This window comes from Pogoniulus pusillus, chromosome 5 (assembly GCF_015220805.1).
Source record: "Pogoniulus pusillus isolate bPogPus1 chromosome 5, bPogPus1.pri, whole genome shotgun sequence".
Lineage (NCBI taxonomy): Eukaryota > Metazoa > Chordata > Aves > Piciformes > Lybiidae > Pogoniulus > Pogoniulus pusillus.
The window spans coordinates 22,960,336-22,979,092 of NC_087268.1; the positions used below are offsets into that span (position 1 = coordinate 22,960,336).

Below are 18,757 nucleotides of genomic sequence, written 5' to 3' on the forward strand. Positions count from 1 at the left end.
TGCTGTTATTCACACCATGCTGCGGTCAGGCCAGCTTCAAAAAATGAACGTGGCAACTGGAGCAAAGTATTATGGGGCTTGAAGTTCAGATTACAACGTGGGAGGCTTCCTCTTCCAGTTGCTGCTTCTGGGTTCTTGAGTGTTGGTCTTTCCTGCTGGGATAGTAGCAGGACAAGGAGGGACAGGGGTAGTAGTTTTCTGGCTTGGATTTTTGGCTCACTTGCTTCTGCTTACTGCTGCTTTACAACATGCTTTTTCTTCAAAAAGGTCAGGGAAATTATGTGTTTTGTACTATAATTATCTGATTTTCACCAGTAAACTCTATTCTTATCTTTTTTTGGTCTTGATCTCAAGTTTTTGTGTGTTACTTTTCCCTCACTTGTGTTGGGAAAATAGGTTAACCACTTTGACTCTTTTTTTTTTTTTTTCCCCTGATTCAAGCCATTATGCTTTGCCAGTTTTCTACAGCACCAAGACTTTGACAGGAACCTTTTGGAAGGGATTCTGCTGCAGAAGTGAAGTATTTCAACTTCAGATAAAGCTCTCTTCCCTGACATAAAGGTTGATGAAGTTGTTGTAATGATTAGTAGATTTCTGGTGATCCATGTCTCAAGTAATATTTATGTGACAGAAATTATCCTGTTGTTTTACAAAGTATATCAATATGAATATATACAAATATATGTGATTATTTATCTTAATAATTTTCTAAACAGTATTATTACAGTGCAATTGTTCTAATGTAAATTTAGGTGTCCAAAATACAAGCACTAGAGTGTGCATTAAGTGTCTATCGCACCTCTTACATTCAAAGGTAATTTAACTGATTATTTTAAGGTAAGATAAATTTATCTTATTTTATGTAGTACAGTCCACTATGACTGTAAGGAAGTAGCATCCTTCACTAGTTTAAGCATAAAGAAAACCTTAGCTAAAATGAACACCATTCTTGAAGAATCTATAACTAGTTAGATGCACTTGCATCAAAATGTTGTGTAGAACTGTAGTGAATCATTGTACTTCAGACTTAGTGTTTGCTTTTTATTCCCTCCAAAGGTATCACTTCAATTTTTCCAAATTATTCAGCTCAAGGTCAAAAAACACTGGCTTTACGGAGAAGACACCACTACTGAAAGTTTCCTCAGAGGAAAATGGGTGAGTTACTTTCATTTCACTTGACATATTTTTTTATAAACTCTCTTCTATTTAATTGTGCATGTTTTTTTTCTTATATCCTGACACTAAACCTGCTGGGAAATAAAGTGAATAGCAGGGGTTGTGAGCAGAGAATTACTCTGAAGGACGTTGAATACAAAAAAGGGGCTGTAAATGTGGACAGGAAGGATTTAAGGTCTGAGATCAGGCAACTGCAGGTCATATGTTCTTATTTCCTCTGCGTGATGCCACATTGGGTGCTCTGAAAGACACAGCATATCTGTAGAACACATTCTTATAGGGGTTTACACACCAAACTTTAAGGCACACATGCTTAGTGCATCAAGAAGTTGTTTCTCCTAGATGCACCTAAACATCATGGGGGTCTTTGTTCTTGCTCCACAGTCTACCCAGCTGTGTCACCAATGGGAGCTCACTCTGTACTGCATAAGTCTTTCTATGATTTTTTCCATTACAATATCTCACAATGAACCTAAGGGTGTGAAAGGTCAGTTGCACCTACTAGCTGATGAAAAACCACTCTTTTGTCTCATTATGTTTGCTGAAAATGTATGACAGGTTGCAGTGCATGGCTCTTCATAATCCGGATTTTACCACAGATGATGATTCATGGGACAACAGCTCTGCAGAATTTGAGCAAAGGTTTCAACTGGGAAGTGAAATGACAAGTTTGTCCAGATCTGCTTCTTCTGAGAGATATGAAATCTTGGACACCCTTCACGTCAAGTTCAATTTATCAAAGATGAGGTCTGAATCCAAATATTCACTTATTTCTTGTTGCATTTTTATTTTTTTATATATATATTTAAAAAAAATATACAGAGATTAGCTTTAAATATAAAAGTCTAGAAAAAGATTTTCTGAAAATGAATAATATAACACTGTATAGTTATGCAATATTTTAATACCTTGCATTGATATTTTATAAACAAACTCTGGTGAAACTAACTCCAGACTCTACTTAGTGATAAATAGCCCCTCTGTTCTTACAAGCATCAATAATGGCACCAATTCTAAATTTGTAATTAAATGCCTTTTATATTGCTCTTAACATTTATTGGAAACAGCTTCTTAAAAGCTCCTTGGTTGATTCCACAGCTTCATTCAGTATTTCGTTGCTTTTAAAAAATACTTTCCTCAAAATAGGTATCTGACAGTCTTTCTTCACTCATCACAATAGCTTTTCACATGTACACAATACTTAGTCTAATGGAGAATTTTTCCATCTCTAAGTATATTAGCATATCTCACTCTTTACCTCAAAGCAGTCTTTTACCTCATTCAGCTTGAGGAAATTGAATCTGTTAATGCATTAATAGATACCAATGTGGTAAGAGCTCAAGTTCAAATGTTCTCAGGGATTTAACTAGCAAACCCTTTAATCTTGAATACTGATTCTCTCTGACCCTTCCAGAGTCTCAGTATTTTTTACTATCTTTGTTTATCCTCTTCAAATAGCTCCCAGATTTGCACGGGGCCCAGCACTGTACATCTTCATTTGTGTGTTGATCTGCAGACCCTTTTCGAAGTGTCCATTTATCTTTTCCTGATCTGTGTGTTCTATTAGCTCATCACTCCACAAATGTTTTCTTCCTTTCATCATGTGTGTGGCACTGTGTGGAGTGCTGCTCTCCTGCACTGCTGCTGAACAAATAGAACAGGAGACTTCAACGTCGGACTTAGTGCAATATGAGCAGATGCAAAGAAGTTTGGCAGGCATTTTGATTCATGCTCACCATAGCTTTTCCTGGTATTTGATGAAACACAAGCATCAAGTGGGAGCATTGAATTAATTGTTTCCAGTACAGTGTAGGATTATAATCTGGAGGGTAGTGCAATTCTGAAAGAATTTACTGCAAAATATTTCCATTACTGTAGCGCTGGCTGTACATATGGGGCCAGCTCCCTTGGCTGATAAAAATCAGCATACTCTGCTGAGATAATAAATGGAGAAAAATGGTCCCATGCCACATGTAATTCAAGCTAAAAATCATTTGATTATAAATGGAGGGTGAAATCTTTCATAGAGTTATGGATTTCCAAGTGAAGTCAGGTAGGATTGTGCTGGAAGAATGTATCAGTTCAGGATCTGGGTCAGGGTTTATACTTGCATATCTGTGCCAGGTTACTACTGTAGACAGGTGAGTCAAATGCTGATAAGTTCTCAACTGGAAGCTGTTGGATGTGCTGTTTCTCTAATACAAAATGCCATGAAAACACAGATTTGAGGAAAAAAATATTCTGACTTCAAGATTTAATAAAATAAATTTCCAAAAGTTTTGCTTTTTTTTTTCATTCTATCTTGCTTGGTCCTTTACAGTATCACAGTATCAACAAGGTTGGAAGAGACCTCACAGATCATCAAGTCCAACCCTTTACCACAGAGCTCAAGGCTAGACCATGGCACCAAGTGCCATGTCCAATCTTGCCTTGAACAGCCCCAGGGATGGCGACTCCACCACCTCCCCGGGCAGCCCATTCCAGTATCCAACGACTCTCTCAGTGAAGAACTTTCTCCTCACCTCCAGCCTAAATTTCCCCTGGTGTAGCTTGAGGTTGTGTCCTCTCATTCTGGTGCTGGCCCCCTGAGAGAAGAGAGCAACCTCCCCCTGGCTACAACCACCCCTCAGGTAGTTGTAGACAACAATAAGGTCACCCCTGAGCCTCCTCTTCTCCAGGCTAAACAATCCCAGCTCCCTCAGCCTCTCCTCATAGGGCTGTGCTTAAGGCCTCTCCCCAGCCTCGTTGCCCTTCTCTGGACACGCTCAAGCATCTCAATGTCCTTCCTAAACTGGGGGGCCCAGAACTGAACACAGGGCCCTTCTGCCCTCCAACCCAGCCACATCTGCCCCCAGCTTGGTGTCATCTGCAAACTTGCTGATGACTGACTCCATGTTGTCGTTCCTCTATTTTCAAACCTTATGTGCTTTCCCTTCTCTACCACCTTGTTTTTCAGTAGAGCAGTACTACCTGGAATTTCTGAAAGAAGCCACCTTACTGGCTTACTTTCCTTCTTTTTTTCTACTTCAGATTTTTGTGTTATGCAAAGTTTTTGTGAGGTTGTTACCACTTGTATTTCGTAGGATATTGTAGCCTCTTTGTAGTAGCTTCTCTGTGGCAACACATTTTTATTAAGTGCAGCATTTTTATTGTTTTGTGGTTTTGTTTGTTTTCCTCTGTCTGTTTGGAGAATTCTCTAAAACAAGGGATCTTCAGAAAGCAATGTTTTAAAAAAATGAGTCTCCTGTCACTTATGTTGCTTTTGGTCAATGACCTTGATTTAGTGACTTATTTCCTCTGTGATGAAAATTGTTCCTGACTCTCTTCAGACTACTCAGCTTTAATATTTTTTTCTGTAGCAAGTCAATGCAACTAATTATTGTACTATTGTCTTTTCAATTGAATTATATCCTGGTAACTTGAAATATTTTCCTTTTTGCATTTCATCAGGCTTAAATCAAGCCTCACATTTGTGATTCTGTCTGAAAAGTAACGTTTGACTGCTTACTTTTTAAAAAATGGGATAAGAGTATCAGTGCTTTCAATTAATGAAAAGATGTAATAAGGGCACATCTCCAAAAGGAGTTCTGTAAAGTAAGACATCTATGCAACATTCTTATGGGCAGCCAGAAAATAAGTTCAAAGTTGCCTTGTATGGTAAGATATTGGAAAGTGGTAATTGAAAGTGCTAAATACTTAGATGTCTTAGTTGAGAGCATACATTTCATCACCTCACATTTTAATTTAGAATTTTCTTGCTTAACTCCCTCAGTTGTAAGCTCTGACACTTAGAAAATTTGATGCCATCACATCTCCAGAAATTGACATTCCTTCAAAGGGCACAAATATGCTATAGAAACAAATACCTGATTTGCTGGTTGATTTATATAGAGATGCTCATGAACTGTATATTGTGTTTAAAGATACACTATTAAACCCAGCAGATTATTAAAGCTTATTTTTTCTGCAAACCTTCTTTTCTTTCCAGAATATTTATTATAAGTCTAGTTTTGATGGAGTCATTCCTGACACCACCGCTTCATGCAACTAGCTATGCTTCTTGCCTGGCCATGCCACCTCTCTGTAGTGGCAATGCCTCTTTACCTCCCTGGGAGAGACTTGGGCAATCTGATGAGGCTCTTTGTCTATTGGGGACCAAGAGCAACACTGGAGAAGTGGCTTCAGCTGCAGCTCATGCTGCAGCCTTCACTCTTTCCCAAGGGGTGAAATTTCCTTCCCATGCAATGACATCCAGCTGGCAGCAGACTTAGGGCAGGAGCCCTTGTAGTCACTGTGGTTTTCCAAGACCTTGCTGACTCTGAGTTCTGGTGATGTGGTATATTATAATTTCCAAGTGTTTTCCATAGTGTTTCTGCACTATCCATGTAGTAAATATATGTTTCTTATGTTCCAGGTGCTGTCTAAAATTCCTAAAAGTTTCAGGCCTTTTTATCTTTGTAGTTGTCTGCTCTGTAAGTATTGAATTTACAGTCCTTACATGGCCCCTGTTTCTTTAGATTTAGTTAAAAATGTGGGACAATAGATATTTGGTCCTAGCTGATAAAATGATACCTGAAGGATGTAGTCAAGATGGCAAAAAATGAAAGTACTGTGCAGGGCTTCACGCCTAACCAGACACTGCTGGACCACCTTGGCACTGCAGCCACCACCCTGGATAATATGGTAGGGTGAGCAGTTGAATTTTAGAAGAGAAGGTAGCTTAAACTCAAATTTGTATGCCACTCATGGGTGCCTGTTGAATTTAGAATGAGTCTTTAGATACTGGAAAATACCTGAGGAACATTCATAGGAAAAGCTGTGCTGAGGAGGGTACACCAGCAATGACAGCACTTTAAGATGTGAAAGGCAGAAGACCATGGGGAGGCTAAATGGGGCTGCCAGAATAATGCTCTTCTTGACCAAGATTTTTGAAATTAGTAAAATCTTAGTCTTCAAGACTTCAAGCATTTCAGAAATTTGGAGTTTATCCTTTCTCTTTTGTCTGCTGTGAGCACCTTTACTTTAGCAGTGTTTCTATATCAGAGACGAAACAGATGACACAGTATTTCCTCAGATATAGGTGTGTTTTCCAGATAGATGCTTAATCTTACAACTTTGTTTTAAGAGACACTTGGATAACATTCACTGAATATGGGACTTTGGCAGTAAGCTTATGGCAGGAATATTACTTGTCCTTATTCAAGTGTTCTAGGGCAGCCTTTCAGCTGTGGTGAAAACATATCTGAAAATATTCTTGCAATTTAATGTACAGTTTGAGTGACTCTTGTCTGAAGTAGACTTAGCAGATATTTTTCAGTTTTTATGTTATTAATGTTTTGGTTTTATCCTTGCTCTAGATTTTGTTTGGCATTTATCCAGACCAAGGTGTGTCCTGGCAGATGTTGGCTGTATCACCTCTGGAAAGCTTCTGTATCCTTCTTAGAAAAAAAAAAAAATCTCCAAAACTGAACTGAAGTTTCATTGATGAACTCTTTGGGTGGATACTCACTGTCTTAAACTGAGCAGCTTCAGAGCCTGGTCTGCACTTAGACTCGTCCTTTAATGCAGGCTGTGCTCCCTATCCAAGGTATGTTGAATGATATCTGTCCAATGTGCCCTTTGGCACAGCCTTTTGGTCCATCCTCTGCATGAAACAAAGAGTGTTTGAAGTGGGTTACAAACCCAGTGGGATGAAAGAATAGTAAATAGCTGGGGTCATGGCTACGACATGCACCTGACTACAGAAACTGCACACCAGGCTAGCTATCATCTGAAACTGTAGTGTGTACTTAGACTATGAGGTGACCCAGTGATCTCCTTCAAATGCAGGAAAACAGATGATTCATGATTGTATTTCCTAAACAGCTTAGCCCATCTATATGTATGGAACTGTAGACATTTTTCAACAGTGATGCAGATTCCTTTACAAATATTACATGCAAATTTGCTCATTAGTGGATAAAGTCCGTGGATTGCCAAGAAATTGTTCAAAAGAACAAGCAATAGAATAACCTAAAAGTGATTCATTGCAGGTTAATGCAGACCTGAATGTGAAAAGTCTTTGAGGAGTGAGCATTTAGTTAGTAAATAAACAAAAAGTTTTGCAAATAAATTGCCCATCTCATTTCCTCTGTATTTTTTGTTTAGTCAGCATGGTTCCCAATCTGCTTGCCTCTTATTTTCGCCAATGTAAAAAAAGGTTCACCTACAGATATTTTTAATTTTTGAAATGCTATTTTTTCATGTCTGAGTATTTCCGTGGCTGTGAGCATGGAGAGTCCATTTTAAAAAGATTTGATTATTAACATTCTCACTGTTGCAAATAATAACATAATAAAATGCAGTGATTAGTAGGGTAGAAGAGGAAGAAAAGAATAGTGCTTGAAGGCCATTTGTAATAAAAAAGTGAGATTCTTTTTTGGAGGAAAATAAATCAACATTTAGTAGGACCAGTGATAATTTCAGCTATACATTCCCTGTTCACATGAATGTTTTTTCCTTCTTGTTGAAAACTTCCATATATGTGCAGTGTTGAACAGTGTTGTGAAGGGGTTTGTCTGGGTTTTGGGGGAATGAAATATGAGGCCGAATTTAAAAGGGTTTAAATCCCCCCCTTCCCCAAACTTATTTACAGCTACCCCACACAAGTTCTTTGTATGCAGTTGGGAAATTATATTACAGAATGTCTATATACAGCAGAATTGGGAATTTAACAGAGATTTGGAAAGATTTAGATAGTCTGTGGCATGAAAAGTGCCACAGGTAAAATTAGTGAGAGTCTATGCTGGTTTAAATCGAGTTTGCTCAGTTACTCACTGGCTGGAGTCAGTTTCGGTGATCCCAAATATGTGCGGCAAAGCCACATTGTTAACCCTCATGCGTCTGAATAGTTCAGTTCAGGGATTATTGGGGTGCGCTGTCTTAAGGCTCTATGGGCACGGTCAAGCTGGGAACGGCGTGCTGGAGTGGCGGCTGGCCAGGAGTGCCTTGGTCAGTTTCCCCGGGCTGGTGCGAGGTGCTGTGGGTCAGAATCAGGCAGCGGCACTGGTCCCCAAAATGGCAAAGCAGCTGGAAGCAGTGGATTGAGGAGGGTGGCAGGAACACTGAATTGTCCCTTTTATGAGGTTTGACCCTGAGATTGATGGTCCTTGGCCACAATTCTGTCCAATAGGGGTCTAGCAGCAGGCCAAAACATACCAAATAAGGTGAAATCCACAGGTCTGGTACCCCCAAATATGGAGAGGAGTCAGGCAGATCCCCACCCTAGGCGCATGAGCTTACATAAGGTGTTTACTTCAACCTTCAAGCAGGTCAGGCCAGACTTGAAGGCACCAGTGTTAGTGTGCTCCTTTGTCCCCCTTAACTTGTTTTCCCCAAGCTTAGGCAGGGCATCACCTTTTGGGGGGACAACATGTCTGGACATGAATAGATTTGTAAACATGGTCATTTGGGGCCTGTGTGACCCTCCACCACATGTACCACCCCCTGGCTCATGGGCCATAAATCGAGGGATAAGGCAAAATTTACATTCCGATTGAAGGTTGTCCCACCTGTAGCTTGTTTAGTGAGTGCTGAGGGTGTTGTTTGGATTTACCTGGCGGGTGGTTAGTGTTTCCCACTGGCTCAGCAGGACAAAATGCTTTGACCTTTGGGCTGCCGTAGTTGCCCCATCTGTTGTTTACGGTAAAAAGTGTGGGGCAGGTGTTTATCCCAATTACCCTTCAAAATGTTGGCATGTCTTTTCATAAGGGCATTTGTCCTTTCTACTAACAGCACCAGAACTTCCATGACTCAGTCTATCAAATGAGGGTATATTGGTAGGGAGTCTTTAAGTTCAAGTTTTAGCCAACTGTCATAACATAGCTTAAGGATTTCCTCTATTTCCACAGATTGTGGGTTGGAATCAGAGCTGGTCCACTGCACACATCAATTCTTCAACCAATTTTCCGTTTTATTTGTTTCAGGGAAGTGCTGGTGAGATGGAATTTGAGTAGAAACAGGTGCTCCTATATCTTGAATTTTCTCCATCACATCAGGGTGCTTTGATTCAAATAACTGTCAGAATTCCCATTTCATGACAAACCTGGAGTCTGTGTCGTGTGTTATTCTCTATGTCACTGAGCTAGGGAAAAATAGTAATGATTCAACAAAGTGATGCTTATTTTTCAAGGTAATTAAAGCAGAGGGGTCAAAGAGAAAGTGCATTTCTAAATGAGGTTTGGAAAGGGCACAACTGCTTCTGAATGTCCTCTCACCACTCTTGCTGGTCTATGTTTGTACAGAAACAAACTCATATATTTGTGTTCCACTTAGTTATATTGTGAAGAAAGTATTCACCTCTTGGGCTAGACTTGGATGGCTATAACCTCACAGCAGTGTTGAATATGTGATTTATGCCTGCTGACAGACTGTGGTATTCCCAGTGAACGTTAGGCGCTGCCCTCCGAACATCTGCAAGAATTTCATGATATGCTGGCGTGTATGCTTGTAGTAGTCTTTTGGCACAAAACCCTTGGAGGTTACTAGAGGCTCCACATGAAGAGACAGCTTTGCGTGGAAAATAAGTCTGCTAGCTCATATGATGCCAAATTGTGAAAATGAACACTCTCTGCCTCTTGCTCATGCCTGAAAAGCCATTCAAGAGTGTTGAAGGGGTACTAACAACTATATCCTTTTCTTCTTCTTCTTCCTCTCACTTTTAGTTGTAAAATTACCCATGCACATTGATGTGTTCTTCAGGGGTGTGTGCTTACACATGCGATGTATTTACACACACAAGAAAAATCAAACCAAAGTTTGAAATCTTTTTAAAAACCAAATTGTGTCATCCCCTTTGGACTTCATATCCAAAGGTATTACTGATATTACTTTGATAGTTGTATGTTATTTTTCTGTCATGCCAGTTAGATCTTCAGCTTATTCAGAGGCAGTACTTCGTCTTTTGTTCTGGGAGACATTCCCATCAGCTGGTGTGGTGTGATCTGTTTTTCATATAACAACTCTTTGGCACATTTCCAGTTGCTCACTTGTTTGTATTTTTATACCTTTATCTCTTGCTTGGATTTAGACTGTTTCTTTTCCTTCCTATTATCTTCCTTTTTTTATTAGCCTACTTTATCTCCCTTTGCTTTGCCCATCCTCATGGGTATAAACCTGTCATGTAGCACTGAGGTGTGTTGGCTGCAGTTTTTGAAAGCATCATGCCTCCTGTGAATTAATAGAAGCGTTTTGAGTCTAAGTTGTGGGGGTTTTATTGTTTTTATTTTTAATACTGATTTCCCTATGGCCCCCAACATAAGTATACTTTTAAAAAATAATGATCTTTCATTTCAACAACATTTGGGGTTTATTTGCTTATAAATTCTGTCAGTCAGAAAGAAGTAAGTTTATCCTGAAGCCTGGCTAGAGAGCTCTTTTCCTCAGGAAGCAAGATTTTAGACCTCTGTTGATGCAAATGTGTGAAGCATCCATTTCCAGATCTTTTGGTCAAAGGCTGTATGTTAACTGAGAAGTAGCAATAATTAATAAGATGATGTGTCTTTGGAAAGAAGAGATATAAAGTCTAAATAAGTTCCACTATTTCTTGGTTTAGTTAAATGTGCCATGTTCTGTGACTTTGACCATTCAAACCTTCAGGCAACTTCTCTCTGTTGACTGTTTGACCAAAGAGTGAGTGAGAAATAGTGGTGTTCTTCTCCACAGTTTACACAGGGTTACAGACCTGAAGAACCTTCTGAAATGCTAAGTGTATTCTGTGTTCTTTCCTTTGTTTCTAATAATTTCCACCTTGATCTCAGAGAAATTTTATATTTTCCTTTAGCAATGGGGAACAGAGCTGGAACAGCACTGTGCATGAGCTCTATGAAATTAATGAGCTAGGCTTTACAAAATTTAAAAAATACTGAGAATTTGTGGCTCTTATTAAGGAATTATGAAATCAAACAGTCTGCTACCTCACAGTCATTTGTAAGAAAGGTCTGTCTCCCTGATACAGAGCATTCTTTTCTTTCACTGTACTTGATACAATGATTGCAGCTTCTACACTTTGCAATAGTAGACATATTTTCCTTTTGTGAGAACAGGTAAGCCTTATTCCAGTAAGTTTCTGTGCAGTGGGCCTCACATTTACCTGTATGAGCTGTGAATTTCCATTTTTACTCTGTCCTTGGCAAGATTTAAAGTAAAATCTTGTTTATTTCCATCTCAACCTCTGTACTTGTGGCAGTTCTTGTTACAGGTGAGGGAAAATTAAATCTGTCTAGGTGAAGGAATTTCATTTTCCTTTTCAGCCTGATTGCCAGAACTTCCTTCTTTTGGACCTGAAACCTCACAATAACTGGGGAGTGGATTGTGAATTCTTTGAGTCTGAGCAAAGATCTTGCATTTTTATAATGCATTTCAGTCCTGATCTGCTTGTTTGCTTTAGGTGTTTGATATCTCCTCAGTAAAACTTTTGGAGCAAGGGCTGGCATTTTGCAAGGTACATATTTACACAATACTCAGTGTGAAGGGTTCCTTACTTGCTTACTCTTTATGTACAAAACAAAACTTAATGAGAAGACATGCAAATCAGACAAAGCCAGAGATATCAAACTGCCTTGTCAGCGGCCATTTTCACTGGCTTGCCTCCTTCCTCAGTAGCTCTTAGAAATTATGTCACATCTACTACAGGCTTAACATCTAAAATTCAGAAACTAGATGTTTCTCAATAACAATAATTCAAGGAAACTTGCATCATAGGCCAGATTTCTCATTTAATTTTGCTTCAAGGAAACTAGTTAGAACAATTTTACACATGGCAGTTGATAGTGAGGCTCTAGTTTGAGCAGACATAGGATGGTTAAATGGGCTGAGCTTTTTAAATTTGCTGCTCAAGTTGTGTGAGTTTGAAAGATTGGTGCAACTGTGTAATCATGGAGCAAACAAAAGCCATTAGGAAAACTTTTAATCATGACATGGGCATCGGTTACATTAAAAATCACCTTTACTACTCTTAACCGGAAATATATATAGAATGAAAGACTATGATGCAAAGAAACAAGTCAGATTTTAGCAGGTTGGTTTTGTTTGCGTTCTTGTTTTTGTTTGTTTCTTTCTTTCTATGGAACCTAAAAATGGATCCTTCTCCTAGGGAGTGTGAATTAACAAGATCACAGAATCACAGAATTATTGATGCTGGGATAAACCAGCCTATGACCCAACACCACTACATCCAGTAGATTGTATCACTAAGTGCTGCATCCAGTCTTTCCTTTAACATGTCCACTGCCTCCCCAGGCAGTCCATTCCAGTGTCCAATTGCCCTTTCCATGAGCAAGTGCTTTCTAGCATACAACTTAAAATAACCCCTTTAATTCTTTTTCCCCTTAGAAATTCTTGTTTATTTCGTAGCTCCAGTTCCCAACTGTCAGACCCTCCTTTGTAGTTTTTCCTTGCCGAGTTAATTTAAAAGTTATTTGTGGATGCTGTTGGAAATATGCTAAACATTTTGGCCTGAAGGCAATGTTCAAGCTGCTAGGAATTATGAAGACCAGAACCTCATGAAGAGGCAGGCAAAGAAGTAGAATCTCAAGGCATCATTAAGAAAATACTGTAGAACAGAGAATTTATTAAGGACTCAAAGCATTTCTAGAACTGAGGAAGCATGGAGCCAGATAGCTGACACTCAAAAAAGGAAAATAAAAAGTTATGAAGCTTTCTTCAGGTATAGTAAAGCATTTGGTTCCACTTAGCACACTGTGAGGGGAAGATGTAAAAACAAATTCATAAAATATGAAAGGAGATAGAACATCAAAAGAGGAAAATTTTGTGGCACAGAAATGATCTCAGTTAAGGAGAAAATATAAAGACAGATGTGAAGAGCCAAGCAAAACACATTCTTCAAAATGGTAATATCCTACAGAAACTAATAGGAGTGACCTGATTATAAATCAGGATCAATAGCATATAAAGAAACTTGGTGAAAAATAATCAGTAGACACGGTATTCAGCCTGTTTTACAGTAGGCAAAGTAGGTGATACAAGTAGAGGTTAAAGAATGCATAAAGTCAGCCTTCTACAGATGAATATGCCAAAAAAGCTCTGTCAGTCATGACTTTCCTTCTGGCTTTGTATATACCAAGTTAATGGCATGATAGAGGGTAGAGCAGGGACTTGGTATTTAGCAAGTGAGTCATCTCAGCTTGCCTTGAATTAGTCATCCTAGGCTCTCTTTATAGTTAATAGAGAGAAGTGATGCTTCACCTGAGTGAATTCTCTCATCTTTGTGTGGTGGTCTAAAATGAAGTAATGAATTCTGCCTTAAAAGCATCCTGTTCTCAAGGATTTTAAAGGGGCAACCAAATCAGATGTATATGTCCACAGCATAGAAATATAAACCATGGATGAACAACAATTTAAACATTTAGCTACAGCATCCCATTCCACCATGTTGTCTCCATAAGCTACAAAACCACAAAGTGATGTGAGGTGACTCTTGCATATCTTTTAGGAGCAGCTAGTCAGAAAACTGAGATTAGAAAAAACTGCTCTTGGTTTTTCTCTGAGCAGTGGACCCAGTTTGGTGCCAGACGTAAATACAGACAGCCACTGCACAGCAGTGCACAAAGCATACACAAACCCAAATCCCTTGACAGGGTAATTCACAGCAGTAATATAATTTTGAGAATAGAACTACATAAAAATGAGGCAGCTTAGCTGAAGTGAAATAAAAAATAATAGCTTTGACTGTAAATCTTATCAGGGAGATTTTTTTTTGCTTTAAAGGCACACACTGAAGGCCACAGTACAAAAAAAATTCAGAAAATACAAAAAGTCCTAGCCTAAGCTACAGAAAAGAAAAGTAATAGAAATAAAAAGATGGTTTTCCCAAGAGTTATTCACATCTGAATTATTAAAATATAAAGGAATTAACATTCTAAATATTTAAGGGAAACACAACACCAAAATGAGACAGAACAAAAATAATTTGAAGAGCAGCTTGGAAAAAAAAAATCACATTTTTATTCATATAAGCATAGTTGAAGCTTTCTTCTGGTTTATTTCGATTCCACCTTTCATAAAGTCTATGATCTGCTTTAGTGTAACAATGGACTTATGACATCCTCTAAATATTGCTTGGAGAAAGGTAACTCTGGGATTTCAGAGCCTCAGTGAAGATGGGTGAATGATGTTCAGCTCCACTTGCAGCCAAAAGAGATCTTGTTTTTCTAGGGCTCTTTCTTAGATGGTTTTAGAAATGCACAAAAAGGAGTGGAAAAAAATCTTAAGTATCTCCATCCTTATAGGAAAAGAAGGAACTGCTCTTCTTGAAAATAAGGTTTCCCACGTTTAATTTTAAGCACCTTTTATAATAGCTTCTGAATGTGTCACCAAGGTAATGACAGGATTTATTTTAAAAGTGTTACTTAAAAGGAATCTGTCACAATTATGTGCACCTGAAACTTTCCAAGACATAAATTACTGGCTACACTTCTAATAAAAGCCAGACTGTCAAGAGGTCTCCCAAACCATGGGCTTAATGACTTCAGGTCAGCAGGCTTTTTAGAAGGTATAATTAATGTCTCTAAGTAAAGATATAGCTATAGTTCCAGTTGAAATTAATATTTTGTCTTGAAGGACACAGAAAAACTGATGTGAAGTCACATTTAAGACCTTCAGAACTAGAAGCTATTGTAATTTGTATTTATGTTTGCTAAGGGCTGAGTATGTCAATTCTCCTGACTGGAGTTGATCTCTTGATTTGCTGCATCTGAGGTTATTTTTTAATCCTTTCTCGTGTAAAGCCTTTAAAGAAATAGATACTTGAGAGGTTCATCCTTGATGAATGGCATACAAGTGACATTTCTGATTGCTCTCCCCACCATGCTAAGCAGGGTGACATTTTTATTACTCTGTAATGGATTGGGTGCTCACCTGTCACCGTATCTGCTAGGATCTTTACTGGATTAGTAGAGAGATGTCTCTTCTCTGGATCCATTTTTTTCTGCTGGGAGTGTGGACAGATGCAATGCTTTAAAAGAGATTTGCATATCATCTCAAGGCTTTCCCTAGTAGAGAATGGTCTACCATGGATGGCCTTGCTGGGGCTCACTGGGAAGCAGGACACAGAACTGCTCTGAGTCCCCTAGACCCCTTTAACCATACTGTGTAATTTTTTTCTGTTAAAAGCTCTGAGTTTCTGTGGACAACAAAATGTCTTTCTGGTAAAATCCTTCTGGTAGGTACCTTTTTTTTTTTTTTTTTTTTTTTTTTTTTTTTTTAAAGAGATCCTCTCTTTGTAATATGATCAATTAAATGCAAGCTGTTTAAACTGCTAAGATACTCAAACATGATTAAATTGCATGATTTCAACAGAACATATATGTGTAAAATGAAGTATCTTCTTTTCTTTTCTTAGATGTTGCCCCCCTCCCCTTCCCCAAACCTGCAGGGATGCTGCTTTCTCAACTATGCTAAATACAATGCCATGTTGCTGTTGTTCTGAATGTATTTGTATCAATAGAGCCAAACTTTCAAAGGATTTGTGGATCATGATTGACTTCTCAATTACATTAGGCTGGGAATACAATTTGACCACACTTGGTATTAGATGTCAAAGAGAAAAAGAAAGAAGTTCAGTGAATATCAGTGCAGAGCCCTGCATCTGGGGAGGAATAACACCAGGCACCAGTACAGACTACAGGTGGTCCTACTGGAAATCAGCTCCATGGAGGAAAGATCTTGGAGTCCTAGTAGACAATGAGTTATCCACGGGACAGCAATGTGCCCTTGTGGCAAGTGGGCTAACAGGATCCTGGGGTGCATTAATAAAAGTGTGTCCATCAGATCTAGAGAAGTTCTGGAGGCTTTCAAAACCTGCCTTGATGAGCTCTTGTGTGGCCTGCCCTAGGTGATCCTGCTTTAGTAGGGCAGTTGAACTTGATGATCTCTGGATGTCCCTTCCAACCCTTGACAACCTGGGATTCTGTAGACAAGGGAGCTGGAGATGGAGTACTCATACAGGAGCTTGAAAACATGTCTTTAATTTGTTTGAAAAAATTGTGAGTAGAATTTTGAATGAGAATCAAATCCTCTAGGATTAATAGGATGTTGATTCTGCATTAGTTTTTCTTGTGGTTGGAGTTTCCACTGTGTTTTCCCCAGTACAAATTCTGTAATGTTTAAATTGCTGACCTTAACCATACAGCTTTTAATCTAGGACAAGCACTTAAAAAGCCTTACTTCTCTTTATCTCCATGTATTTCTGTATACTATTTTGGCACACCTACAGGGCCAGCTGAAAGTGCTAGTGATCTCAAAAGTCACTAGGGAAGGAGAGATGTATTTGTTCTGAGCGTGTGACTCCTGCTCCTTAGGAACCTGGACAAGACAGTGCTACTTGATGGAGTAATAGGCATTTCTTTTGTTCTCTTTATAGTTTCATAAACGTTTTAGTTGAAGAATGTGTTTTTGAATGTAAACTGACTAGTCTTTTTTTTTTTTCTGGAGTTTGTGGAGTCTATACTCATTTTCACTGGAAATTGACACCTTAACAAGATTATTGACAGCTATGAATCTGACAGATTCTCGTGATTCTGCTCTCTTGAAGTTAGATGTAGGAGGCCCATTTGTAGCAGGTGTAGTTGATCAGCAAACAGAGGAGTACATTGTAGTACAAATCAATCAGACTGAGGATGCTGGGTCAAGGAGGAGACGGCAGCAGCAGGTAACAGTCTTTACATTTTGTTTTCACGTTTTCTGAAATGTGTTTTATCACTTACTTCCATCACCATCATGTGGATTAAGTGGTCATGCTTATCCCTGCTCTGAAGTGTGTCAACATCAGCGTTAAAACTTGTTCTGATAAGAATAATGTTACACTCCTTTTGTCTTTGAGACTTGCTTTATCTTTTTATACTGAAATTCTGTAAAGTCTGTGCCCCTTGATTGACACTTAGCATGCAAGTTTTTGTGTTTAAAATGGGCACCATTTCAAAAGTTGTCTTAGAAAGGAATGTTTAAGTGTGGAGTGCCTTTTTGGACTAACTGAAATACATTTTCAGATTATGTTGCAAATTATTTTCTAAAATGTGTCACATTTATTTGCTTTATGTGACGGTTTGGGTGTTCCCTGCCCCCCCACACTTTAGAAGTTACCCAGACTAGACTCAGCCAGCTCTGGGAATATAAATGAAGCTATTTATTTACAGCTAGCACAATATACAAGCAGATATTTACAGTATGTACAGTTATATACAGAATTATACAAGGTAAAAGATAATACAGAAACACAACTCCCCTCCCAGAAACCTGAGTCCCCAGGAGGGGCTCTCAACCACCCCTGCACCTTCCCTCTGCCCCTCTCAACCTTACCCCAGTCCTAAAGAATAGAGGTTTAGCCAAGAGGTTAAGAAGCAAAGCTGGGTTAGTCCAAATGGAAGGTGAGGTTAGGGAGATGCAGCTCAGTCAGAAGCCCAAGGCAGAGTGAGACAAAATGGCGAGAGTGTTATCTGATGTTTTCGTTTCTTGTTCAGCAAGACTGAGGGGAGTAGACATCCCCATTGTTTTCCTTTCACAGCCTATGATCTAGTTCTTCTCACCAAAACATTCTACCCTGCTTCAAACTAGCACACTTTATTTCTCTTAAGGCCTTCTTATTGTTGATGTTGTTTGGAACTAGTTCTTGCTTCTCTCTTCTAGAGAACTCAGTGAAGGAAGATCCTTTACAGCCTGAAAAATAAAAATTAGGTTTATCATTTAATAAATGTCACTGACATAGAAACAACTGCTTCTCATTCAACATATGTGACAGGATGGCTCTACCAGTGACAATCATTAGTGTTCCTGCTAGCACCCAATCTCACAATCTACAGCAAAATATTATCTCAGCATGGGAAACAGCACAACATAATGGTGATTACTGCCTTAAACCACCTACCCCTGTGATAAGAAAGCTGCTGTAACAATTGCTGCCAGCTGTTATCTGCAAGCAGCCTTTGTGCATGCAGTGAGACAGCCAGCACACAGCTGGCTGCAGCAGCTCATCTCTGCTGGCATTCCAGTGGTCATCCTGACATGACCAAAGGAGTAGCTAGCCAAATGAATCTTCCCTGTCTGCATGCTTCTCACGAATTTCTGTGTCTGATATTACAAGCTGGCTGATTGCTTTATTTTCACTTTATAGCACACAGAATCAGGACAGGCTTGAGATTTAGGCTACAATTAGCTAAGTATGAAGGGTTTTTAAGTTCATCTTTCTTAAAAAGCAGAGGCTATCTGTATCTATGTTTAAGGAGCATATCTTGCTAAAGCTGCATGAATATCAATGTGCAGCAATAGGTAAAACTTCAAAAGGTGTTTATTTTCTGAAGATTTTTTTTCTCATTTTTGCTAGAAGGTCAGTAAACAGGAATTTGTTTACTGAAATTCTACCGTGACCTCTTCTTAATGCCTGGGAACATGATGTTGTTCCTGAGCCTTACATTGTCTGTATATTTGTGTTCTTTCCAGGCAGTCTTTGGGAGAAAGCCATATTGTTGTCTCAGAGCTTAGCTCTCCTAGGTACTCTTTGCAGTCAAAGCAAAGTGTGACTTGATGTCCC

The 18,757-nt window shown here is 38.9% G+C and overlaps 1 protein-coding gene across 1 annotated transcript in view; it reads left to right on the plus strand.

Moving 5' to 3' along the window:
- Positions 1-18,757, plus strand: part of OCA2 (OCA2 melanosomal transmembrane protein) — a 245,780-nt gene that overhangs the window by 70,504 nt on the left and 156,519 nt on the right. The window contains exons 3-7 of the mRNA XM_064143512.1: positions 1,057-1,155; positions 1,735-1,923; positions 5,591-5,648; positions 6,534-6,606; positions 16,725-16,882. Of these exons, the coding sequence (XP_063999582.1) occupies positions 1,057-1,155; positions 1,735-1,923; positions 5,591-5,648; positions 6,534-6,606; positions 16,725-16,882 (577 nt within the window). The remainder of the gene's footprint in view (positions 1-1,056; positions 1,156-1,734; positions 1,924-5,590; positions 5,649-6,533; positions 6,607-16,724; positions 16,883-18,757) is intronic.